The sequence below is a fragment of the Meles meles genome, chromosome X (genome assembly GCF_922984935.1).
Source record: "Meles meles chromosome X, mMelMel3.1 paternal haplotype, whole genome shotgun sequence".
NCBI classification, from domain to species: domain Eukaryota; kingdom Metazoa; phylum Chordata; class Mammalia; order Carnivora; family Mustelidae; genus Meles; species Meles meles.
The window spans coordinates 56,546,033-56,573,276 of NC_060087.1; the positions used below are offsets into that span (position 1 = coordinate 56,546,033).

The 27,244-nt window shown below is 39.6% G+C and overlaps 1 protein-coding gene across 1 annotated transcript in view; it reads left to right on the top strand.

Moving 5' to 3' along the window:
- Nucleotides 1–27,244, top strand: part of AR (androgen receptor) — a 198,806-nt gene that overhangs the window by 157,649 nt on the left and 13,913 nt on the right. Inside the window, exons 3-4 of the mRNA XM_045994962.1 lie at nt 6,943–7,059; nt 25,460–25,747. Coding sequence (XP_045850918.1) covers nt 6,943–7,059; nt 25,460–25,747 — 405 coding nt within the window. The remainder of the gene's footprint in view (nt 1–6,942; nt 7,060–25,459; nt 25,748–27,244) is intronic.

Sequence of the window (27,244 nt, forward strand, 5' to 3'; positions counted from 1 at the left end):
TTTTATATGCTTGATGCCAATATATTTTCCACAAATGCTTGATGCCAATATGTTTTCCTTAGTTTGTGATTGTCTTTAAGTTTTATAAGAAAGTTTATATGTCTTCTAGTCAAGTCTATCAAAATTTTCACTTATATTCTGTATAATTCTTTAAAAAGCCATTCTTTAAAAAGCCTTTTTCTACCTTTAAAAATAAAAAAAAACCCTATATTTCCCAACAGTACTTTAATTCTTTCCTCTTTTTTTTTATTGACATCTGTAATCCATATGGAGTTTAGTTTGGCTTCAAGTAGTAATTTAAGTTTTTTCACTTTCCCAAATGATTAACCAGCTGTTCTGATAACATTTAATGAATAAGTCATCCTTTCTTCACTGATTAGAATAACATACTATATATATGGAGCCTGTTTCTGTCTTTTCTGATCTCTTCCACAGATCAATCTATACTGGAGCCATTATCAAACTGCTGTAATTATTGTGGCATTATAATACTTTAAATGTTTGGTAGGAAATTTTTTTCAAAAATATCTTGGCAATATCATACATTTTACTCCTTCAGGTAAACTTTGCAATTGTTTTGTCAAGATTTGTTTGGGTTGTTTTAAATTTGTAGATTTCACTGTGGAGAAGGGGACCAAAATCTTTACAATATTATATCTTCCCATCCAGGAATACTGTGTATCTTTTTACTTAATTCATGTCTTCTCTTACATTCATTCATATATATATATATATATATATATATATATATATATATATATTTCATCCATATAAGTTCTGCATTCACACTCTAGTTATAAAGTATGAGAAACCCAATGTTCTTCAGTCTTTTCTATAGCTTCATGATGAACATGAATTTTTGATCCTCTTATTTGCATGATATAATACTGCAGGAGTGGGTAACTCCCCTGCCTTAACTGATCTGCTTTAAGTAGGATTTTTCAGAATGAACATACTGAAGGAAGCCTGACCAAACATTGGCCTCAACTCATATTGCATGGCAGCACCAATAGGGATGACTCCCCCCCCCCCCAAAAAAAAACACAGTAGAAATGGGAAGTCTCTGGAGAAAATATCTGAAGTTGATCTCCTGTCCTCTATTCCTGCCTGAGTTTTGGATCTACTTATTAAGCTTTCTGATGGAAGAATAGGACCATGAAGAAACATGAAGAACACCATTAGGGCAGTAAAGGAATTCAGACCCAGCTGGCATACAGAGGACCTCATGTTATCCCATTATGTGACCATTCATGGTAGTCAAAGGCTTGCAGCTGTTCTAATAGAAGATTTATCAAGCATTAAATGTGCAGCCTGTTTGCAATTCTAGAGTGTAGACTTAATCTCCTTCAATGCAAGAGGGGATTTTTGTATTTTGCCATAAATTTCATAATGACATTTTTGTGAGACCGATTATAGGTTAATATAAGCTTGTTATTGAAGGTCAACAGTGTCAAGGAGCTAGGTATAATATTTGTAGAATCTGAGGAGGAAGAGATGGATAGGAGTTTGTGTTGTCTGTGTTAATTATTCAGTCTCCTAGGCTACCATATCCAATAAAGGAATTCCTAAGACCACCTTGGAGCAGGCAGGCCCAGATCTCACTTATACTTCTGTCAGCTGAATACTAAGAAGGCATTCACAGGGCCATATACTTGCTAGACAATGAACAAAGATACCTAACACCCACAGAGTGCTGTCTTGAGGCTATACTCACCTACACTACATCTCCATTGGATGCAGGTGCCAAATTTTTCTCTAGCTCTATCACCAACTTCCTATGGCTTGTGACATGTCATTTCAATACTTTGTGTCCATTTTCATAAATGGGGAGTCAGGGCATCACATTGGGACATTTTGTTATAAGGCTTTTAATATCCTTTACAGTCCAAAGATGATGTAGTTCTAATTAGATCCAACGGGTTGTGGTCCAAGGAGACAAATACTGAGTTTCCTGGAAAGAATAGCCTTATAAAACAGAGTCCAGAAATGGAATAGGCTGCAATTCATGAAAGGATGGGACAACCCTTTACAGGGATGTTACGTAGGGGATTCAAGCCTTGTACAGAGGAGTGGGTGTATTGTGACCAAACACCTTTTAAAATTCTTTCCAATCTGTGAGAATCATAGCCTTATGGACAGTGATTTTGAACAAACTAACAGTGTGATGCTGGGCAGGTCAATTTCATCTTAGCATCATTTTCTTCACTTATATAATGGGGTATACAATAATCCCTATTATACTACTTTGTACAAGATTGTTACTAACTTTTGTGAGCTAATCAAATGGGAGACATTCTAATCTTACGTTATTATATTTCATATTATGTTTTAATTTATTGTTGCTATATGTTATTAGATGTTTTATAGTTATATAAAGTTTGTATAAAATATATTATATATAAATTTATATATAGTATATAAATATAAATATATTATTTATAAATAAATATAAATATATTATTTATAAATATATAAATTTTATATATTTAATAAATTTATTTATATTTAATTTATATTTAATATATATAAATTTATATATATTTAATATATAAATATATATCCTATATATAAATTTTTATATAATTTTTTTCTATATTTGATTTTTATTTTGCTACTTTTTTCTAATAATTCTTCATTTTTAAATTTTTTTATAATTCTTTTTTTTATAATGTATTCGTATTTAATTTTTTTGTTTTGTTTTGTTTTTATTTGTTTATTTACAGCTATGTTATAATTCTTCATTTTTTAATGGACAATCAAAAAAGTTGCTTTGTCTTCCTTTTCAGTATATAAATTTAATTTTCCTATTTCTTTTTTCTAATTTTTTTTAATTTTTAAATTTTTTTTCAGTGTTCCAGAATTCACTGCTTATGCACCACATCCAGTGCTCCATATATCTAAATTTATTATTATATAATTACATGTACATATTTTATATATAGTTATGTATATTTTATATAAAGATAAATATATATAATATATATTATTATGTATTATATTTTAATTCATTGTCATAATTAAGAACCCTGATAACTTCAGCCATATTGAAGAAGTAGAATAAATAGAAAAGTGATTGTACACTGGTTCTGCCATCATTTGGGGGTTGGTAATGCAGGCAGGAGAAGTGGATTGAAAGCAAACTTAAGAGGGTGTTCCATTCCCTGTTTTTGTTCCTAATCCTGTTTTGTTCCATTCCCTGTTTTGTTCCTAAACTGCAGATGAGTCACAGTTCCATTTTTAGGAGATTCCTTCTATGTCCATCTTTGGGACCCTCACCCACATGTTAAGTGTCATTTAAAACTTTAAAGGCACTATTCTAGGGGTGCCTGGGTGGCTCAGTCATTAAGTGTCTGCCTTCAGCTCAGGTCATAATCCCAGGATCCTGGGATCCAGTCCCACATCGGGCCCCCTGCTCAGTAGGAAGCCTGCTTCTCCCTCTCCCACTCCCCTGCTTGTATTCCCTCTCTTGATGTCTTTCTCTTTCTGTCAAATAAATAAAATCTTTTTAAAAAGTATAGCACTATTCTACTTCAAAAGAAACACACATGTCATATGTATGAATTTATATGACTTATTATGTTATATACTTTATGTGATTACACATACACACATATATAAAGATAATTTAAGAACCCTATTGGGGTATATACACCCACACCCATGTGCATTCACACATACATGAGTACACATATATGTGTATAAGCATATATTTTATACATACATTGCATATGGCTTGCAATAACAGTGCCTCTCTAATACTGTTAAGTGCCTTGATTTTTGAAGGACTTTAGAAAACAAAGAGAAAAGACTGAATGCAGACATAAAAGGCAATGTTACAATAAGTTACTATCCTAAAAGAAGAAAGTTGAGGTACAAGAGACCATTATTTTGGTTAATGTCTTGCTTATTGATAATACACAAGTATTATACTTTTATATGAAAGACCCCACAAATATATTATGGATAAAATCCAGATATCATTTAAGGCTTTGATCTGGATATGGAATTGCTGAAGTGTATTGTACAGCTGAAATTAATATAGCACTGTGTGTTAACTACACTGGAATTAGAGTAAATAAAATAGAAGACTCCTTGAGCTGGAAAAGATTTTAGTGATTTTTTCAGTTCAACCATTACATACTATCAGTGGAGCCCAGAGAGGATAAAGGACTTGTCCAAGGTCATATAGTGAGTTAGTAATAAGACTGAACAATGTGACTTCCAGCCTAGTGCCCTCTCAGTTATCTGGGACTTTAATCTTTTTCTTCAGCAGATACTTTCCTCTGTATCCTCAACAGCTATTACAAGGTCTGGCCCATAATAAATGTTCAGTAAGTTAAATGTATTGGTTGCACTGGGCTTGGCACTTACTCCTGGGTAAATTGTAAAGGATATCTGCATTTTAGGTCACATTGTTTTAGGCCAAGAGACACTCTGGGACAAAGTATGAACTATAGCTAGGGAGATGATCCAAATTGAAAAAAATATTTTCATACTTTTACCACTCATTCAGAGGGTGGTTTACTTTTAGGAGCAGACTCTAGAACTCCTGTGGGAGCCCTAATCCAGTGGCTCTGCAACCATTCATTTACCAACTTGGGTTCATGAGCTGCTTTATTTTTCACCCCTGTGGAAGAAGGGATTCTTCAAAGGAGTATTCATAATGACCCGATTTTACTAATTAATGTGAAAACTAGATCTAAAGGTTGCAACCGCACCAAAACTGTGGGAGTGTTCCTGTTCTAGAATACCCACAGCACTGGACATGAACCCACTGGAATTAGATATATGGCCTCCCTTCTAGGAGTTGTACTCAAAGACTGAATGGCACTCTTAGCGCCATCCTTTCTGTGCATATGACAATCCTTAGTTTGCGTAAGGAAAAGGCTGTCAGTTGGGGAACCTGAGTGGCTCAGTTGGTTAAGTGTCCCAACTCTTGATTTCAGCTCAGGTCTTGATCTCAAGGTCACGAGTTTGAGCCCCACATTGGGCTCTGTGTTGGGTATAGAGCCTACTTAAAAAAAAAAAAAAGACTGTTACTAAATTATGTGTTCTGTATATACAAAAAAAAAAAAAAATCCTGTGGCATGGTGGAAAGAGTACTGGCTTGGAGGCCTTACTTTTCTCATCTGTTAAGTAAAAGTAATGGTAGTATCTACGTGTTATTCATTTAAATAGAATAATTGTGGTTATTCATTTAAATAGCATATATAAACTTGCCAACACAGGCTTTGTTCATAGTAGGTACCTATTAAATAGTAATATTCTTCCTTCAATAACCTCCAATTGAGTGTTCTTCAAGCAAGTCACCTTCCCAAAACTCATCCTTGGGTTGTACTGGGGTGGTTTTTAACAGTTCCTTCAAGTCCAGCATTTGGGAAACCTTTGACAAGGGGAAGGGAGTGAGAGAGGAAAGCGGAGGGAGAAAGGGAGGAAGGGAGGAAAGAAGGAAGAAAAACAAAAGTCTTTAAAAAAAAAAAAAAGTCTTGCTGACCTGGCTACTACTGAATCTCATACATAAAATAACCTACTATAATACGTGTGTTTTCTGTGCCTGGTCTGTACATTTTAGGCTGAAAAGGGAGAGAGAAGAAAAGCTATAGCTGAATTTATGTGTTTTTGTCCCTGCTATCAAATAGCAATTTATCTTCCCTACCACAAACATGCCTCCTCTGCCAAAAGAAACCTCCCTAAAATCCCAGTCTCTCCCATAAACTAAAGCACAGCAGTAAATAAGAGTGACTTGGATTTAAAAAAAAAAAAAGAAGGGGTGGACTGAGGGGATTCACAAGCTCAGGCTGTCACAGGGCTGCAAGCATGAGAAGTTCGGCACGTTTCAGAGCCGCAGGGTATGTATCTCTATTTCTTTTGGTGACTGTGCCTGCAGATCTTCCTGTACCACTTGTGTATTCATTCAGTGTTTGTTGAAGGCCTACTGTATGCCAGGCATCTGTTGGGAGCAAGGAGGTAAAATATTGAGTAAAATGTGTTTTTTAGTGGACCTCCATGTTTTTTCTTTGAGCAACTGTGATCCTGAGGATCTGGGTCTGAACATGTGTGTATGTGTATGAGTATGAGTCTGTGTATCTGTGACAACTCTAAATGTGCACAACAGAAATTGTTTTTCTTCTGCTGGCTTCAGAGGACTTCCTTTCACCTGTTGTGATTCACTTCACAAAGAGTGAGTTTCATCTCTGATTTTTATAACCCACGGGATCGGGGATATGATCACTATCAATTTAAAAACAATTAGAAGTCTCTTGGTGTTCTCTTTTATAGAAGTTTTACCTGTATTTTATTATGAAAAATAAGCACTGTAATAGCTTGAGTATGATTCTTTGAATGATTACAGTCGTCAGGAGGTAGAAACATTGCCTAAATCCAAATTGCTGTGTCATGCTAAAAGAGTGATAATTTCTGCCATTGGTCACTTTCCCATGGACATTCTTAGCTTTCTTTTTTTTTTAAGATTTTATTTATTTGTCAGAGAGAGGGAAAGTGGGATCGCAAGTGCACAAACAAGGGGATGGGCAGAGGGAGAAGCAGGCTCCCCACCAAGTAGGGAGCCCGATCTCAGGATCCTGAGATCATGCCCTAGACAAAGGAAGACACTTAACTGAGCCACCCAGGAGCCCCATTCTTGGCTTTTAGTAAAGGTAGAACATCTTATTTCTATAAACCAGTGAGTAGTCCTTGTCATAATGTATCAGCAAGACCTCAATTGTTCATCCTTATAAAAACACCTATGAAAACCGAACAATATAGCATATAATTAAACCAGGCTGTGTGATTCTGTGTGATCAAATTGTTTAGGGCTATTCTCTGTCCACTTCTCTCATCCGGCAGGATATATCCTTATGCCATTTCTGCCTAGAAATACTAAAGGAGAGAGACTCTGGAAATGCATTAATGGGGCAACTACTGTTCTGTTTGTTCTCCCAGGTAAACAGAAGTACCTGTGTGCCAGCAGAAACGATTGCACCATTGATAAATTCCGAAGGAAAAATTGCCCATCCTGTCGCCTCCGGAAATGCTATGAAGCGGGGATGACTCTGGGAGGTATGATACTTTTCTTCTTTTTTCATTTTCTCCCTCTCCCTCCCTCATCCTCTGATTCTCTCTTTAAGCCAGATTTTCCTCTTTTGGTGCTTTTGAGGTGGCCAGCTGTGCTCTAGATACAAACTCACTCCTTCATACCCAACATGGCCATCAGCCACCTAATGCCTTTCTTTATCCTTAACCATGTCACATCCCACTCTGGGGCTCAACACTGGAGCAGGAGGTGTGATGCAGGGATCAGGACCCATCAGGGGGTGGGTGAGTGTGGAGTTATGAAGGATTCCCCAGGGGACACAGTGATACTGGCCTTATGTTGTTGAATGATGACCAGGATGAAAGAATTACAGAATCCAGAGTAATCACAGGTGCAAAATGACCCAGGCACAGGCTGGCCCTGAACACCCAGGAATATCCTTAGTTAACTACCCCTATATTGTAGCGCTGGCCACTTGGAATGAAAAGCTGCTTCTCTTTGGCACCTATGACTAGGATGTCAAGCAGAACCAGTTTCCTATCCCATATCTCCCAGGGTTGAGCAGGACTTTTAATCATTTCCCTTTCTTTGCAAATCTATTGATAACTTCCAACAACATTTTTTTTCATAGCACAGTGGCTTAACAGAAGGAAGATACAGCTTTTTCAAGGGCACCCATTCATCCTAAGGCTCTCTGTCCCCTAGTCTGTGTCTACTGTGAGCACTGTCACCATTCCAGAAAGGCTTGGCTTATCCTACCATTTTTCCCCCTCCAAATTTTGCATTTCTCCATGTTTGCATCTGCACAGTGACAGGGTACTCCCTGCTGCCTGCTGCTTCTAAAAAGAAGCACATTTCCTGAGAAAAGCAAGCTTATTAGCCTACTTTGATTTGGAAATGGAACTCTGAAGAAAAGCAAGCTCTCTTCTGAATGCCTGAAACAATAGCCTCCTACCTGATTTTTCATTATCAGCCTGGGAAACCCAAGTTCCTAGAATCCTGCCTTTTTCCCTGCCCCTTGATCTCAAGGCTAATTTAGAGCTCTTGTCCATCTCTGGCTTTCTGCAAGGTGCTCAATACCTTGTCTGCCTATGTACATGTTTATAGAAACCAACTTGTTTTCTATGTGTGGGTCTTCTTGTTGATAACTGTATCTTTCCCTCCTTACAGGGCAATAGTAGCCTTTAAGCAGACCAAAGTACTACAGATGAATTGCCTCAGGTTCAATTTGAGACTGTTGCAACACAACCATGTCAAGTAGTGTCTAGTACCCCCAGACATCACGGGCAGATGCTCTGTGAGTAGTTTTCCAGGCAGCCACATTAAATGAGACTCAAATATCAGAGAAGGACTAATCTTGTTCTTATTTGTTTGGTATACTCTAGAGAAATCTTACAATTGTGGTCTGTAGTGGGGAGGAAGAAGCAGGACTGGGATGGGAAAGTGCAGAAGGAAAGTCAGGAAAGGTAACAAAAGGGGACTGATATGAAGAAGTTTTCTTCATATGAATGCTGCAACCCTATGATGAGAGTTATGATACTCAGCTCTCAGTTATTTAGCCCTCTGTGAATTGTGTGTAAGAAATGGGGCTCCCAGGTAGAGACCCCCCTCAATTTTTCATCTGCTGATATGAATTGTAAGCCTGCTTTGACACAGGTGAAGTTTAATGGTAACCAAAGATCTCCAAAAATTTGGGTCCAAATCTTAAAATTAGTTTTGTTTTTCAGCCAACATCTCTCAGTATAAAACAGTCTGTAACAAGATTATAGTGAAACCCTTTCAAAAAAGAGTAATATCACTACTCCATATATCAGTGAGGCATAAATCTGTAAATTAATTTCACGGAAAGAGTGGTATACTAAATTTTCAAATTGATTTATTAGATAGAGTGCTCAAATTTGGATAGACTTGGTCAACATAATGAAAAGAAGGTAATGCTGTGAATGGCTTTCACTTAAGTTTCATTTCTATGACAGTTATTGAGTGTCTGTTGTATACAATGGCACCATACTAGGCAATAGAACTCAGGCTGGCAAACTTGAAGAAATGTCTACAAGATACAAGGATTCTAGATATTGTGTATGTGGTCTTGCATTTGGAGTCAGGCAGACCTAAATTAACGTCCCAGCTCCATGATTTACTGTGCCTCCTCTATGCCTCAATTTCGCAAAGTCTGTAATTTAGTGATAGCACTCTGTGATGTGAATGTGATGAGTATGAACATCGTTGCTAAACTACAAAGTGCTAGACAAATGTGAAGGCTTACTGTGACAGTAAGGTCCCTAGTAATTTAGATGGTAAGCACTTCCTAGTTGGCTTTTACCCTGAGTTACTTGGCATGGCCTATAATATGTAATAATTCCAACAGGCAGAGAGAACATCCCTAGAAATCACACTTGATCACCTCAAACTAAACTAAAAGTACCATCAAAATCCTGTTTGAAAGCTGATTCTAGTAGTTAAGGGAGTCATATATTATATTCAAATATCATGTCATTAACATCCCAAGTGTTTACCCACTTAAACTTTGAAAAGCATAACTTTCCATTTTGCTAAACTTATCTCCACACTGCCAGATTCTCTGCTGCAAACCCAGCAAAGTGGTTAATTTGCAAATTTGATGTTTACCACACCTTAACTCAAAACAATGGGAAAAAGAAAGAAAACATAAATGTAGAGTGGCCCTTCTAAATACTTTGGCAATAGACTTCCCTTTTCATAAGATTTGGGCTTAGCATAGACATTCTGATCACACTGAAGGAGAATTCATATAATTTTCTTTTATTCTTCCTATCACTCAACTCAAAATGGTATAATATATTCTAAAATGGCAACTAGGAATGTGGCCTTAAGCAAGTCCCTTCTCCCCTCTGAGGCTGTTTTCCCATCATAAAATTGGGATAATGCAATTTACCAAGGACCTTTCTGGCACTATCATTTTGTGATTCTGGGTGTAAAGTCACAGAAAAAGCATGTCAGTCTTTTTTTGGATTAGGTAGCCATCCACTGCCCTCAGACGTACACAGTCTAGACTTGAGTATTTTGACTTGCATAATAGTTTTAGCTACCACAGGTTACTTACACCTAAGTAAGATATATTACATGTCTCAAAATAGATTAGATATACAAATTATTGAGGAAGTGGAGAGCAGAAGGGTTATCCTTGTATCTTAAAGAAGCTGGCACTCTATAGCTGAAGTTTGCTTAGTGCTAAGGCCTCAAGGTTTCTAACTAGCTTTCTCTGTAGTGTTCCATCTACTGTTTGGTGATGGGCTCTCCTTAACTCAGAGATATTTAAAACACATAGCTTTTCCTTTTCTACTTCTAGTCTTATCTACAGGTTCATTGCTTCTTTTCCTAACAGCTCTTGGTGTTTCTTGGTAATTCCAAGGGTGGCTGGGTTCTCTGGGTGGATCCCTTAAAGACTACCTTCAGGCTATTAACAGCCCATTCACAACAAGGATAGGACTTTCTTTGTACCTGGCTCATTTCTGGCTACTTTAGAAAAACCACACATTGCTAATTTCTTCAAGAATCTAAACCTCTTGCCTACTTTTAATGTAAGAAAATACTTACAAATATAAATGTCCAGAAAAGGACCTTCCTTCTGGTGAATTAACTGTGGCTTTTTCACAGCTCATAGTTAGAATAAGTGCACAACCCTCTTTCACTATTCTCTGTACTTCCCAAGGATATACTTCCAGTTTCCAAGATGTAATGAGAAAAAAAGAATTGCCCTGACCTGCCATCTTCTTTCCTAACCCTTCCCTCCCTCTTACTTTCCCTCCTTTTCCTTCCCATACATTTCTTTTTTTTTTTTTTTGCAACTCTTGAGTTCTCAGCTTTTAATAAATGGCATTAGCCCCTACTTTTACTCCTTCCTGTCTTGGACCCTGGAGATGGTAGGCCTTTCAGGAATTTCATGTAGCAGCCAAACCCCAGAAGAGGGAAAGAAACCTGGAACATGTGAGAATCTATAAACTGTTCAGTGTTTTCTTCAGGGGTTGCTTTAGCATATTTAAGAAGTCTCTTTCCTACTAGAAGATGAACTTTACATATGAGACTCAAAACTATTAACAGATCTGCAGGTTTTAATAACCTCCAGGATTCTCTAGTTGGGAGGATGGCTCAGGGAGCCCACGGCCTTGATCTGATGTCATCATGGATGTTATGAACATCCTGTGGTTTCAAGGTTGAAGACAGTCTTGAGGCCAGCTCTTTCATAATTCTGCATGCTCAGGAACAGCCCGGCATTGGTATTTCTGGATTACATATCCACACATGTCCAGATGTAAGAGTGATTCCAACACTGAAATACTATTCACATCTTGGTTCCTCAGGAGACAAGTTTCACAGCATTTATCCATCCATCTCTTTATCTGTTCATCCTTCCAGCCAGCCAACTAGCTAGTCCTTTTATCTTCCCATCCATTCATTCATCCATTTATCCATTTGGAAAATATTTATTTATTGAGTATGAACAATGTGCCAGACACTAAGGTAGGCATGTTGGGGGAGCAGAGATGATTAAGATAAAATCCCTTGCCTTAAAAAGTTAAATAGGAGACAGGCAGTGACAATGAATACATCTTAACCTTAAAGGATGAAAAAGAAATGCCTGGGAAGAAACTGAATGAGATAGAAGGGAAGGGTCATTCAAGGCAAAAGGCACAGTTTGAATAAAGGCACAGAAACATAAGAAAAAAATGTAGTGAGGGTTTTAGGAAGAGCAAGTCATTTAATATGACAAGATCTGGGGAAATGGGGAAGGTAAGGTAAAACCACATTAAAAATGGACTTAGTTATTATGCTAAAATTTTGGATTTCAGGCAGCTGAAGATCTGTGACATGGGATAGACACATTCACATATCATTTTGTGTGTTCCTACATTTGTTTCTTTAAGACAATTACTGGCAGCATGAGTGTGATATAAGTGAGGACCTACACTTTAGAAAAATATATAATGGGCCAGGGAGAGAGAGAGAGAAAGTCTACACCAAATTTTGCTTCACATCTAGGATTGCAGCCTTAGTTCCTGAGGTTAGTTGCCTCCATTTGGGTTGATACCAGAAGTACTGACCATGTGCTTAAGTTCTTCCTTTATACAGACTTCTTGCCATGGTCTAGGCTAGTGTTCCCTGGCATGGGTTCTGAAAAACCTAGTTTCACAACATGGTCCATGAAAAATGATTTTTATGGTCAAATAATTTATGCAAAGCTGCATGTTATGGTCCTGCTCAGGAAGACTTACAGTACATGTTAGCATAACACAGACCTTGGCAAACACTACAGTAAAGTAGCCTGAGGAGCTTGGTAACTCAGGATTCCTAGATTTAATTCAACCACAGAAAAAATTTTTTCATATAACACCTGTTAATATCCTACAAAACCACTATTTTCTGGAATGCACTTTGGAAAACTTGGGTACAGATAAAGACTGTCCTATAGGCAGACAATACCCCTAGCCCAGTTCTTTCATTTTGTAGATGCGTATGCCATTGCTCACAGTCAAGAATGACTTTGTGACCAAAAGTAGATCATCCTCACCACATCTCAAGAGGATGCACTGGAGGAAATCAAAACCTCTAAAGTAAGCCATGTCTGTTATATTATTGTGATACACAAAGGTCAGCATGTAATCCAGGCCAAAGTAGCCTTATTGTCGAAGTCATCTAATGGCCACAGGTACAGATTTCAGACTCAAGAAAGATGCTAGACCAGCTATTTCCAACAAATATAATGACTTCCAGCATTGCACAGAATGATCACTAAATGTAATACCCAGATATTATTCCCTAAAAAGTTTAATGATAATCCTTTTGTGAACTCTCTAACTAGCCTTTCAAGATCTATCCTGACCCTCTTTGCTAAAGTAGGAGGCCTATAAAGCATAGATTTGCAGACTTTGGGTCCCACTTCCCACCCAGTGATTAAATCCCCCTGTTCAGCAGGCAGCAGAGTATCATAAAGAATCAATAGTGTGGAACTCAGTTACTGAGATTTTCTCCTTTCTCCTTTGACTCTAATCAGAGCTCTAAAAGTCTCAATTCTAAGAAGTATGCTACTCCCACACACAACTCTCAGATACCTGAGTGCTCCTACAGATGGGCATAACTGAGAAACAGAATTGCCCTATGAACTTTGATATCAATATACACAGGATGTGACTCAGCATTTACAATCTGTTTCTGTTTTTGTGTCTGTGTGTTTGTTTTAAGAGGTCCTGTGATACAGTGGAAATCATGTAAGGCACTCAGATACAGACAGATGTCATTTCTAGTGCTGGCTCTGCCACTTACTATCTTAATGACCTTGGACAAATCATTAGATATTGAGCCTAATTTTCTCCAACTATACTATGAGAATAATAAAATCTTCCTTACAGAACTGTAAGTTTGTAAAGAAACTGGTATATAGTGGACACACAAAGTATATCACTGTACCCTCTAGTGCTGTTTTGGATGAGAATCGGCCTGTGAGCTCCCAGTCACCACTGCTATTACGATGTAGTTTTTAGTACTGGTTCCTTGGTTGTCTGGTCTCTGTATCACCTTTGAATCAACTCCTGAAATCTGTTCTTCCTGGTCTAGATCACCATACTCCAGTTGCTTGCATACAAATTTCGGGACACTTTGGATGGAAAAGGGTATGCTTCTCTCTAATTATAGTTCTCTCTAATTATAGTTCTCAAGCAAACTTGTATGTGGAGAAACCAGAGACTGTGTCTCACAATTCCTTCAAACCAAATTATCTGGGACAGCATATATATGTTGTAGTCTGCCTTTGAGTCTTTGCTTTTGGAGAACTATGGTAGAAACAAATAATATTTTCAAGTCATCAAAATTGATGATACCCCATATCTGGTACTTGAATGAGTATCTTACTTGTAAAATTTCCACTTAAAATCCTTGAGTTTTTAAAGTGTAATAGGAGCAGAAAGATTTTATTGTTGTTTACTTTTTGCTGTAAGTGCTCTAAAATCCCTCAGTTGCTCTTGAGAGAGTAAAATGATGTCATAGGCAATATTTTTCAAAGGCAGTAGGCAGAAAGCTAAGAGTACACAGAACATACTAGGTCATATATACAAAGACAAGTATTTTCTAAATATAACAATTTAGAAACAAATTATTTGAAATAACATAACTGCTTATTTGGAGACATTTAACTTTTTTAAAAAATATTTTATTTGTTGGGCACCTGGGTGGCTCAGTGGGTTAAGCCGCTGCCTTCGGCTCAGGTCATGATCCCAGGGTCCTGGGATCGAGTCCCGCATCGGGCTCTCTGCTCAGCGGGGAGCCTGCTTCTACCCTGCTCCCTCTCTCTCTCTGCCTGCCTCTCTGCCTACTTGTGATCTCTGTCTGTCAAATTAATAAATAAAATCTTTAAAATATATATATATATAATATATATATATTATTTGTTTATTTGACAGAGATCACAAGTAGGCAGAGAGGCAGGCAGAGAGAGAGGGGGAAACAGGCTCTCCGCTGAGTAGAGTGCCCGATGTGGGGCTCGATCCCAGGACCCTGAGATCATGACCTGAGCTGAAGGCAGAGGCTTTAACCCACTGAGCCACCCAGGCACCCCGGAAACATTTAACTTTTGATTTAAAAATATAGCCACCTGCTTTTACAAATTGTAGGATGTAGTCCTTAAGATCACGAAAGCATTTAAAATATGTTCTTATTGAACTGAACTTATACATAGACAATTTGCCTGATCAAGATGCTTTTTTAGAGAATTTTGCCCATTTTTTAGGATCATGTTTGTATGAAGTAGAACTAAGGGGAAAAGTACATGGCCACCCAGAAATCAGTGGAGCCTTCAGATTGTCTTTTATTGATAATGTTTCCATGACAACAGGTATCTAGGAAGTAAATAAAATGGCATCCCTATCCTGGGTCTCCTTTTTAAAAATAAAGCTCCACTTTCCTCGGCTTAGTAAATCCTGGCTACATACACTTTCTAGATCTCTTAAGCCTGGCATTAGAAATGGGTTTCTTTCCCCTGCTTGGACTAATGGTTCTGTGGCTGAAGTGAAAATTGATTGTTGAGGGACATTTTAGCCTTCTAGCAGTCAGCAATTAAAAAATGTAAGCACAAATCCTGAAGAAATCACCTGTAGAAAACTTGGACTGGAATTTAGAACTAAGAAGAAAATCTGGATCTTGACCAAGATAAAAAGGTCACCAGCCCAGGCGTGCACAGTGTGGTGTGTCATGTTGGCCACAATGAAACTGAAAGAGACTGAGGACTCTCCCCAGGGTGGAAAATGAGGCATAGAAGCTTTGATTAGTGAGCTGTTAGGCACAGAAACATTAATTTTGAAGCATTCCCATCTCCAAGCTGAGTAATAATGCTTTTAATATTATGGGATTGTTTGGCTGCTGCAAGAAATTCAGAAGACCAAATAGGGAGGCTTTGTTGGGCTCTGAGTAGCTATAATGAGGCTGTTAAATTCTGCCTCCTCCTTTTCCTCCAGATCCTCCACCCCCACTGACTAATTATTGCCCACTGTGCACAAAGAGGCACACTCAAACACATATATAGGCTCCTTAGTATATTTGTTAATAAGGCAGAAAAGAAAGGGGGGAGAAAACAAATCTAAGTAAAGAATTTTCCATTTCCTCCCCTTGCCTGACTTAACAGGTAGGTAGGAAAAGAGAAAAGAACCCCAGTCTAAAATGGCAGCCACCCCCTTGGCCCAATTTTGTATGCTGCCACTAAAATCAGAGGACCTCGCTCAGGCAACTGATTATGGGGACTTCTACATGCAAGCCCACCTTTAGGTTGCTACATTAAACAGTGTCTCTCTATTTTCATATTAGAAAAATTCCAGGTTGGCAATTTTAAGCATCTCAAAACAACCAGACACTGAAGAAATGCTGACCTGCTTCAGTCCAGAATGAGGGTTCTAGAGGGTTCTAGTGGATAACTTGGAAACAACTGGAATCTAGGGCCTCAAATGCTTGCTCCTCAATTCAGATTCCAGTGTTGGGGCTGGGGGTTACTTTCTTGGTTAATGACTCCCTGAAATGGGACTGATCATTTCCCTACCTGACAGGGATGTTGTGAGGACTAGCTCTACAAGTAGTATCAATTACCATTCATGCAGTAGTATCATGATGGTTGATTTCTGTAATATGACTTGGTGTTAGCAGAGTGCTTTTTGATTATTCTTGATTGTATGTGATAGCACTCAGGTGGATGGATGCAGTGAAGCTCTGGCTTGGTTGTTTGCTTTCCACAGCATGCTGCCAGGAAGAAGCTTTGCTGTGGGGACTCAAGCTGCTACCTAGAACAAGAAGCCACTGTGCCTACCTGAGGTTCCTGTGGCCATTTTTACTTCATCATTATTCAGCTCATGAGTTTCCTCTTACCTCTGTTCTGCTGGACCACTGCCAATGACTTAGATTTTAACCTCAGGCCCCATCACAGAGATGAAGGCAGTAGCTGATCCACATAAGTTTAGTAAACAAGGACCAGATTTCTGCTTCTTCTGGAGCAGCCCTAAGAAGCCAGCTGGCCCCTCTCTCTAAACAGATCAGGGAACTATAGTCAGTTATTTTCTCCTTATTCCCAAATTCAAGGTGATTATGTTTTCAGAAGCACATACTCTTAACCCTTTCATGAAGAAGGAGGAAGGAAAAATCTAAAAACCAGTGCCCCCTTCTCTTATTTCCTTCTGAAGTTCGGATGAAGGATGAAAGTGGATCAGACTCTACCCCTTACTTCTAGCCTTAGTGCCCCCACAATAACCCCCTACTCACTCACACCATCCACTTGCCTCTTCATCTGGTATGAGGTTTTGTTCTTTTCTCAAGCCAACATCAAACTTTACATTATTCTAAGAGAAGAGGTACTTAGAGTTTGTAATGCCTTGCTATTCTATGTCTCTGCCCCCGAAGCTCCATATTGGAAGAAGTTTGCTTCTGGTGGATGTAGAGTCTGTGAGACTAGGGGCAGACAAACATGAGAGTCAGAGCATTCTTTCTGCCTTGCCTGGGGCTTGTATTTTCCACCCTCTTCCTTCTCCAGTCTCCACCTACACACACACACACACACACACACACACACACACACACACACACACACTCTCTCTCTCTCTCTCTCTCTGTCTCTCAATCCCTCCCTCTCTCCTCTTCTCTTCTTCATCCTCTCTTCCTCCCTCCTCTCTCATTCCCTCTCTCTCCTTTCTCCCTCTTCCTCCCCACCTCCTTTCTCCCTCCCTCCCCCTCCTTTTCTCCTTCCCCTGACTCAGCAACATTCTGGAGAAAAGCCAAGGAAGGACTTTAGGAGGGAGGGGAATTTCCCCACTCCTTCGGACAGAATTTTAATCTCCAGTCCAAGGAGAGGTTCTCTAATGTGGACTGAAAGGCTAATGTAGTTTATTTTTTAACTGCTTTCTGTTTGTTTGAATGTTGCATATTTTTGCTAATGTATTTTGCTTAATAAAATCACAAATATATCAGTGGTATTTTCTTATTCACAACAGACTGACAGAATTAATGCTGTTAACTTTGGGCCTTTTTTACTTTTTTCTTTCTTTCTTTTTTTTTTTTTTTTTTTCCTCTCATTTGCTTTCCAGGTCATGCTGACCTGTTCAGCCTGGGCTGTTTCACATTTGTTTTTAATGTCAGTTTAAATGTAATTGTAAAAGCATGTATGCTCTAAATTCGTGTAGTTACTTTTTCCAGTGGAAAAGCCCGGTATGCAAAAGCATTTCCAGGCTCTATAATTTCACATGAGCAGATTTTTGGGAATGACTCTGTGCCCCTCACCCAGGATGGCATCTGGACAGTGACCCCCTTTCTTCTGGCTCTTGTGAGAAAAAGACTTGGAAATAGCTTCTGCCAGATCCTGTGCTTTGGCAAGTCTATGCAGCATTGCATATCATTCTATTATTAATTACATTTACTCCTCCATGAACTAAAAACCATTAGACTAAATAGTCCAAAATAAACCTTGAAAGATAAAATTTGATACTCCTTTTTGCAGACTCTTTCTCTGAATCAGAATTGGGACTGGGAGGAGAATGGAGACATGGGGGAGAGGACAAAGGAGCCATCTTGCCTGAGAAAATTTGGCCTACACATTTTAGTGTACACTTATATTTGGATACACCCCTTACTAATCTTTAATTCCATGCCTTCCTATGACTAGTTCTGTTCCCTGCCTCTTGTCCTTGTCCTGTTTCTTCCCCACTCCTCTCAAAATGACCCTCCTCCCCATTAACACGCTATTCAACCAGATGAAATGGAAAGATTACCACCCAAGAAGTCAGGATACCTGAGTCTATTTTTTGATCTGCTACTATCTAACTATGTGATGGGGGCAAAACACCTTTGACCTGCAGTCTACTTACCTTTTAAACCTGGAATGATTTGAATGGGAGAGGAAGGGATAGACAAGATCTGGGGCCTTCAAGTATTTTCTTGGAGATGTAGCCTTTTCTTCTAACAAAATCTGACAAGGAGTCCCAAATGTAGATATGGAATAAAGCACTGCTGTTCTGGTTTGAAATAAGAAATCATATCCACAGGCCCACTTTACTTCCTCTCAGTGTCCCTTAATGGAACTTGTAGCCCTCTCAAGGCTCTACTGTTGTAGTAGATCTGATGTCTGGGGCTCTTATTACTGTATCTCCTAATTGATTTCAGTCCCTGTGGAAACTCTGTATGTTTCATCAGTTACCTTATTCAGAAAGGTGTTTACCAGCATAAGATAAAGGGGGTGAAGCAGAGCCATGTGGGGCTTAGCAGCTAGCAAAAGTAAAAGGCATAATTTATTGACTAACGGAATTTGCTCTGTTCTAATCACCTTTGTCTTAGCATGCTTTCTCTTCTGGAAAATTACAACAGCTCTGTGAGATGATCCTATTATTATCTTAGGAGTCTGAAAACTGTCAGTTTGGCCCTCAGCCTTTGGCTTGAGACCAGATGCCCAAGGTTGAAGGCAATATTTCTTATAGGTTGCCACCCTAAGCCATTTTTCAGAATGTTTTCTAACTAAAGATCCATTATTGGAAGACGTCATAGCCTGCCCACTGGCATACACTTTTACCAGGTTCAGAGCACTTTCACTGAGATCATTTCATTTCCTACTAATAATAACTATGCAGTAGTCAGGTCAGATTGGAGCCAATATATAAATGAGAAAACTGAGGTGCAGGAGAAGTCAAGGGATATGTCCAAGGTCACATACCCCATAAGACTCTGAATTAACCACCACAGTAATAAAAAGCCCTTTATTGTAAATAACACTGTAGAACTTTGATGTCATAATTGTGTTGAGCCTCCTTACGTTTAGTGTATTTTTTCATCATGCTTCAATCTTGGAGAGTCTTTCTGGGGGTGTGAATCAGCTCTCCACTCCCAGGTGCCACCACAATAACTATATATTCCTCATTAAAAACTTTATTATTTAGGTATTAATAATATCCCCCACTTTACAGATGAGGAAATTTGGGTACAGAGAGGCCAGGCCAAAGTCACACAGCTAGTAAGCATAGAGCCAGACTTAAAACAGATGGTCTGGCTCCAAATTCTTTGCCTTTTATACATATAGGAGAAAAGCAAGTGCAAAAGAAGGAAAAAGGTATTCCCACCGTTCTATAGTGAGTTCCCCTGAAGCCTAATCCAGTGTTCATCTGACCTTCTAAGCCTAAAGTTGTACAGTGAGATCCCCTGACTGTAATCCTAGTGGATGAAAATATGGCTGGGCATGATGTAAGCCAGAGGCCACAAACTGGTTTTCCCCAGGCCACTATTCTACTTACAAAATTGTTTGCCCAGCACAGTCTTTGTTTAGAAAATTGACATAGACTGCCCCTAGGCCAGGCATCAAGTACTTTTCACTTTCCCCAGCCTACATTATTTTTGTGCACTAGGCTATTTTATTCATTTACATATCTGCCTGGCTAGTGAAGATATTTAAATTCATGACCCCTTTATTTAAGCACTGTAATATACAAGCAGCTGCATACACACATACTCAAATACACAGAGAGAATTATGGACTAGTCTGGTTTCACAAAGAATTTGTAGCCTTGCACCAAACATAACTTGATGTTTACTTAGCATTTAGAATTACCCTTAAGATCTGACTTCAGTTTTATAGGCAGTTATGTGCAGAAGAAACTCCGTTGTTGTTTTTCATTTTATAATGTGTTATCCCTTCCCTTCTCTGCTATATCTGGTTATCTTATTCCTGCACTTCCTTCTTCCCCATGCCTGAGTTAGGGCACCTGCAAACCATTCACTCCCTACTCTTTAGAAATGGTTGCAGAGTAAAGGAGTCATTTTAGAGGGCTCATTATGTGCTGGAAGTTCTCTCTCATTTAGTTCTTATAAATGTCCTAAGAGCCAGGTAGTGGTACCCCCACTTTACAAGTGAGGAAACTGAATCTCAGAAAAGATGAGAGATCAAGGAGTTCAAACTTGCTAAGCTAGTAATTGACAGAGCTGGGATTTGAACTCAAGATCATCTGACTCTGAAATCTATCATCTTGCCCTAATCCAGACTTCCGTAAGGAAAGTGTATTAGTTTTTTATGGCTGCATAACAAATTACCACAAACTTAGCAACTTCCAATAGTACCTATTTATCAGTTCACAGTTCTGTAAGTCAAAATTCTGACACAGCCTGACTGGTTTCTCAGCTCACTGTTTCACAAGTACAAAATCAAGGTATTGGCCAGCCTGTATTTTAATCTGGAGCTCAGGGTTCTCATCCAAGTTCATGTGATTATGACAGGATTCAGTTTTTAGGATTAAGGCTCCCATTTCCTTTCTGGCTACCATCCAGAGGCTGCTCTCAGCTCTTAGAGGCTCTTCTCCTTCCTTGGCATATTGATCCCTCCACCTTCAAAGCCAGTGACAGAGAAGCTTCCTTATGTTGAATCCCCTGACTCCACAAATGTCTTTCCAGAAAGATCCCAGTCCCTTTTAAAGGTTCATCTGATTAGGCCAGGTCCAGCAAGGATAACCAACCTTAAAACTCAGTTGAATTACGACCTTAATTACATCTATCCAACACTTTCATAACCACGGGTGTTTGACTAAATAACTGGAAGAAGGTGTGTGAGCAGTCAGGGATTAGGACTCCTGGGTACCATCTCAAAAGTCCACCTACCACAGGAAGTAATTCTTTTGTGCTCCAAATGTTATGGTGATGTATGGAGAGGAGAAATATCCTTGACCTTAGAGAGAGTGAAGCAAGTTTTCTAAAACTTTGGGAACTTCACCTCACTTTGCCTTTTCCCTGCCTATGGATGAGAAAGCCTTTGTCTTGAGGTGGCAAGGAATGAGGCTGGAACAGTACCTGAAGATCACAGTGGCTGTAGAAGCGGCATGTAAATCACATCTACCTCTCGTTGGGGATGCACCGTGGAACCTGAATTGAAAAATCTGTCTCTGGTGCTATAGATACAACCCTTGCAAGGGTCTAATGCCACCAGGTTGAAAAGTGAATTCTCCATAGTATCCAGGCATCAGGATCCAGACGTCATGTCAGGTGCTCCAGTCCCCTAAATAGCTGGTCTGGACAAGGAAGTAACATGCCAGTGGCCTTTTGTTGTCACTGCTCTGAGCCTGAAAGACAGGGGAGAGATGCATAGCAACTCAAACATCATTAGATTATCCACTTTTACTATCCCTTTTCTCCTGGCTTCTCAATTTAAGTAAACTAAAGGGTCTCTCCTATGACAGGAGATGGCAGGCCTGTACCTCACATGAAAGAGAGCGGACTCTGGGGCTCAGGTGCAGGAGGAAGGAGGGGTGTGGGGATAGCCTTCATGGAAGAAAACAAGGCCTTGGGCATCGAGTAACAGCTGAGACTAGCAAGCCTCATTGTCCAGCATTCCAAGTCGTCTGGCAACATGCTGGCCTCTGCTGCAGAAAGAGAACAGAGGATCCCCTGACAGAATGAATGGAATCTGATTTCAATTACGTCCAGTACAGTCACCCTCTTCAGGCAGAGAGGCCAGAACACCTGGTGCAGCTTGGGCCACTGTGGCTGCAGGGATAGCACATTGCCCAGGTCCTAGATGCAAGTGGGAATGCAGCTGCTTTTCCTCAAACAGATACCATATAAGTCTAGGGGAAGAGGATGTGAAAATACCAGCCAAGTTCTCATTAGCACTATTCAGAAAATGGGAATTATTTCATGTTGATGGACTCTCCCCACAGTCTCTGCACATATTGATCTTGCCTGTAATGAGTTTGCTTAGGTCCACGAGTCATCACCTCGTTGAGATCTGAGTCACTGGTGAGAGAGTTGAGGTGACAGAGTGTACTCCACTGATTGCACCAGCACCAATTGCTTTGTCCCTGTTCCTTTTAGAAAAGTGCAAGGATTCATCTGTATAAAATTTATTTAGATTCTTTTCTTCTTTATCAAAAGCATGAGTAGGGTATGACAAATGAGACAGCTGCCCCAGAGAACAGTTTAGATTCATAGCATTATTCCATAGAACTTTCTGAGATAATGGAAATGTCCTGTGTCTGTATTATTGAGCACTTGAAATGTGGCTAGTGAGACTAAATTTTCTTTAATTTTAACTAATTTCAGTTTAAGTAGCCACATGTGGCTAGTAGCTACTGTTTTGGACAGTGCATATCTAGAAGGAGCTCAGAGAGGTAAGTACTGTGATAGAGTAGAAAAGAATTAGTCAAAAAGAGAGCCAATGTGACACAGGGAACTCTGGATTAGAAATAAAAGCCCTGGTTTTAGTCTTAGCTCTACCACTAGGTGACCTCACTCTTTCTGGCTTCAACCGCCCCAACTTCGAATTGAAAGGTTGGATTAATGTCAGAAGTAGCAAAATGGTAGCTAAGGACTGAATTTAAATTTGGAATACAGATGAGTTCCAGGAAAATCTTTTAAATATTACATGAATGTCTTCTAGGGTTGTGTGTATGTGAATGTGCACATGCATGTGCATGGCAAGGGCAGGATGGCAGGTAGTCATTTATTCCAGGTCACCAGAGTTCCTCCCATTCTCCTACACATGCACATGCAAATGCACACATTCACACACCACTGCATTATCTATGTTTACCCTGAAGGTATATTGAATCTGTGACCTTTGGATGAGATGATTTCTAAAGACCCTTCCTACTCTGTCATGCTGTGAATTTTTAGACCGCTATAGTGCTCCAAACCTGTTTCTACTTTGGGCATATGACTAGAGTATTTTTATAGTTTCCTGCCTCTTGTCTTCTGATTTGATGCAGTTACTGAAGTTTGGAGCCAAGGGTGAGGATGGAAATCAGGGGGCATATAACCCCATCCCCACTCCTCAACTCTGCTGTTTGGCTAGAAGTAAGATTCAGGGCTTCAGAGATCTTGAGAGGCAACATGACGTAGTAGAAAGAGCATAGTTTTTGTAGTCAGCAGACCAGGTTCAGATTATTGGGTTTTCTTTCTTTAAAAAAAATTATTTGTTTGTTTTTTTTTTGACAGAGAGCAAGAGAAAACATAAGCAGGGGAAGTGGCAAGCAGAAGCAGAAGGAGAAGCAGACCCCTTGCTGAGCAGGGAGCCCAATGAGGGGTTCGATCCCTGGACCCTGGGATGGTGCCAATGCGGGGTGGATCCCAGGACCCTGGGATCATGACCTGAGCTGAAGGCAGATGTTTAACTGACTGAGCCACCCAGGCACCCTAGGATTCTATTTCTTGATAGCTGTGTTTCCTAAGTTTATTCACTTGTAAAATAGGGATAGGAAATATTCATAATCTCCTAAAATCGTTGTGGAATTAAATGATGTAATGTGTTCATAGACTGAGGAATGTAGAAGACCCTAAAAAAGTCACCCTCATTTTTCTTAGTTACCTCAGGCAGAGGGCTAGTTACATCTCTGTCCTCTTTCAGGTTGGAATGCGGGACTACATGGTCTGTCAGCTTCTGAGCTCAAGGCCAGAAATTGCTGATGTTGAGAAAGATGGGGTCTACCTTTAGATACTGTACCAAAGGAACAGACCCAGTATGCACGGCCAGTCTGTGGAGCTGGCTACAAGAACACATGTCAGCCATGGGTTCACCAGATGGCAAGACATTTAGGGGGCCAGGCCTCTATATCTGGGAGAAGATGGGTGCATACTTTCCATCCTGTGCCTTTGGTGGGAGGTGGGAGTTGACTGTGTGTGTGCATATCTCCTGTCATCTTGCACTCTGGGTTGATTTTCCAGTCTCCCCTGTTATTTTACCCTGAGTACTCTGTGCTCCTCTTACACCACCAACCCCACCATTTTCTCCTTCTCTATCCTGGTTGTTGATCTAAATGTGTGGTCCATTCTTGCATTGACTTACTGAGTTGCACTATGACTAGAGTTTGCAGGACTTATTTTTCTAATTAAAGCTGAAAATCAGTTCCAGGTAAGTATTTCTTCTATAGGATCCAGAAATACATCAGCAACAGGTTTTGTTGTATTTATCCATTTAAATTGAGCAATCAGGGACGCCTGGGTGGCTCAGTCGGTTAAGCAGCTGCCTTCGGCTCAGGTCATGATCCCAGCGTTCTGGGATCGAGTCCCACATCCGGCTCCTTGCTCGGCAGGGAGCCTGCTTCTCCCTCTGCCTCTGCCTGCCACTCTGTCTGCCTGTGATCTCTCTCTCTCTCTCTCTGACAAATAAATAAATAAAATCTTTAAAAAAATAAAATAAAATGAGCAATCAACTTATCTCTTTGGTTTATTTTTATCTATCATTATATAAAGGGATTAGAGATAAAATGGTTTATGGTTCTCCCCAGTGCAACTGCCTATGCTAGGCCTCAAAGTTATGACCTCCTCAGTTATGTCTATTTCTGCCAGTGTAAATGCTAGTAAACATCAGGATGCTGATGTACCTCTAAATTGTGTGTGTGCAAGCATGGGGGGAGGGTGATTCTTAAGGTTTAAGTTTGGAATTCATGTTGTTTTAAAAGAAGCTATTTCTATCATCCTTTCTGATGGCTGCCTCTTAGTTTGGGTCCCATTTTTCCAGTCAGGGATATTCTGTTACTCTTTTGATAATATTGGGGATTTCAGCCCTTTAGCTTCTCAATCTTCTATTTGGTAAAGAAAAAAAATCAGTATGTGTGTTACAGTGTATGTTCAACTATGGGCATAATGTTTGACAATATCTTAAGCTGTATATTGTTCAGTAGAAAACGCGGTAACACCAGAAAATTCACATTTATTGAACCCAAAATGGGATTGAGGAGAAAGCAAAATATGAAACTTTGGGTTTAGTAGGGATTTGGAATGATAAATCGTTCATTCAACCAGTGTTTAAACTGAGCACTTGTCCTTAAGGAGTTTAGATTCTGTGACCAGGGAGAATGAATATCCCTATTTTCTTAGCTGGGGCCATTTTTCTAACCGGGTGGCTGAGTGGTGTGTTTGGCCATTGATAACTCCAAGTTTTCCTTTCCTTCCCTATAGCCCGGAAGCTGAAGAAACTTGGTAATCTGAAACTCCAAGAGGAAGGGGAGGCTTCCAGTGCCACCAGCCTCACTGAGGAGCCAACCCAGAAGTTGACAGTGTCACATATTGAAGGCTATGAGTGTCAGCCCATCTTTCTGAATGTCCTTGAAGCCATCGAGCCGGGTGTGGTGTGTGCTGGACATGACAACAACCAGCCTGACTCTTTTGCAGCCTTGCTTTCTAGCCTTAATGAATTGGGTGAAAGACAGCTTGTACATGTGGTCAAGTGGGCCAAGGCCTTGCCTGGTAAGGAAATGGGAAGTGGGGGCATGGGATAAGGGACATCATATTTAGCAAATTGCTCCTATGGGTCTGCACCATGTCTTAACTCATGCAGTCCTCATAACCCGATGGAGGGGAGAGCTTGGTTATAATTCCCACTTGAAAAATAAGGAAACTCCTAAATCAAGGAGAAGAGCAGCATGATAGAGTATCCTGTGTTTCTCACATCTGTACATTATGGTCATATTTGCCTGTTCCACCTACAGATATAGTCAACAAATTTCCCCATAATCACAGATCATGTGGAAATACCCTTATATGCCTTAAGATACTCTTCTACATGAGCACACACAGGCTTACCCACAGAGACAGTTTTGAGCTTGACTGATACTCGTCTTCAGTATTACCCACAGGAGTCATACCATGGGAAGCCTTATAATACAGTATGGTAGAAGGAAAGAGTTGGGAGTCAGAACACTTAGGTTCTAGTCTTAGCTCTGCTGGTAACTCATTGTGTGAACCCTTCCCATTCTGGGTTTATACTGTATGAGAAGAAGGTTTGGACTAAATTGATGGTTGTCAAATTTTGCTTCAAGGAACACTTACTGTTCTTCAAACTGCATTGGGAATTATAGTAGGAGGTAATGTTAGGTGATAATGAAAGAAATACAAAGTGTTTGTCTAACTTCTGTTTGGTTACCACCAGTGACAGGGAAATCACTCTCTTCCTAGGCCATCTGCTATTTGAGCTGGTCTGATTATTAGCATATTAGAGTTTGAAGAAGCCTCAGAGCTCCTTTATCCAAGAATTAACAACTTTTCTTTAGCAGCCCAACTCTTTAATTCTTAAAGAAATTGTATACAGATCCAAGTGGAGCTGGTTGATTTAAAGCCAGTGCCTCTCCCTCACTACCCTGAGAGAAGCTTCAGGTCACTCTTGCAGAATCTTAGGGCTCCAAGGAGCACAGTTTGGAAACAAGTGAACCATAAACTCTTTAAGGGTTGTCTTAATCCTAAAATTTGATGACTCAATGATTCTTTTGAAATATCAACAACTTAAACTTGTTACGGAGTCAAAGATTAACCTGCCTTCTAAGAATAACTGACATCCAGATGGAAATTTATAGTGAACAGAGCAGTTTCATTTGTATTACCTGATTTGATCTTCATAACAGTCTTATAAAGTAGGGGTTCTTTTTCTAATTAACAGATAAAAACACTAAAGTTCTAAGCAGTCATGTGTTTACATGTTACATGTTTCAGACTGTGTTACACAGTCTGAAAGTAGCAAGGCTGGAAATCGAGCCCAGGTCCCTTCCTAATCCCAAATGCCCTCCTCTTTCCACTCTACCCCTAGTCTGTGTGATACCCCTGTAGTTCTGGAGCCCTGGGATTTACAGTGAAGGACCAAAACCTCATCCAAGCCCATTTGGGTCATAGTATGATCTTGTTGCCTTCAAAGACATTGCATGTTGGCTGTCAAGCCTCTCTTTTGCCTTTCTAGCTCACAAGGCCCAGTTA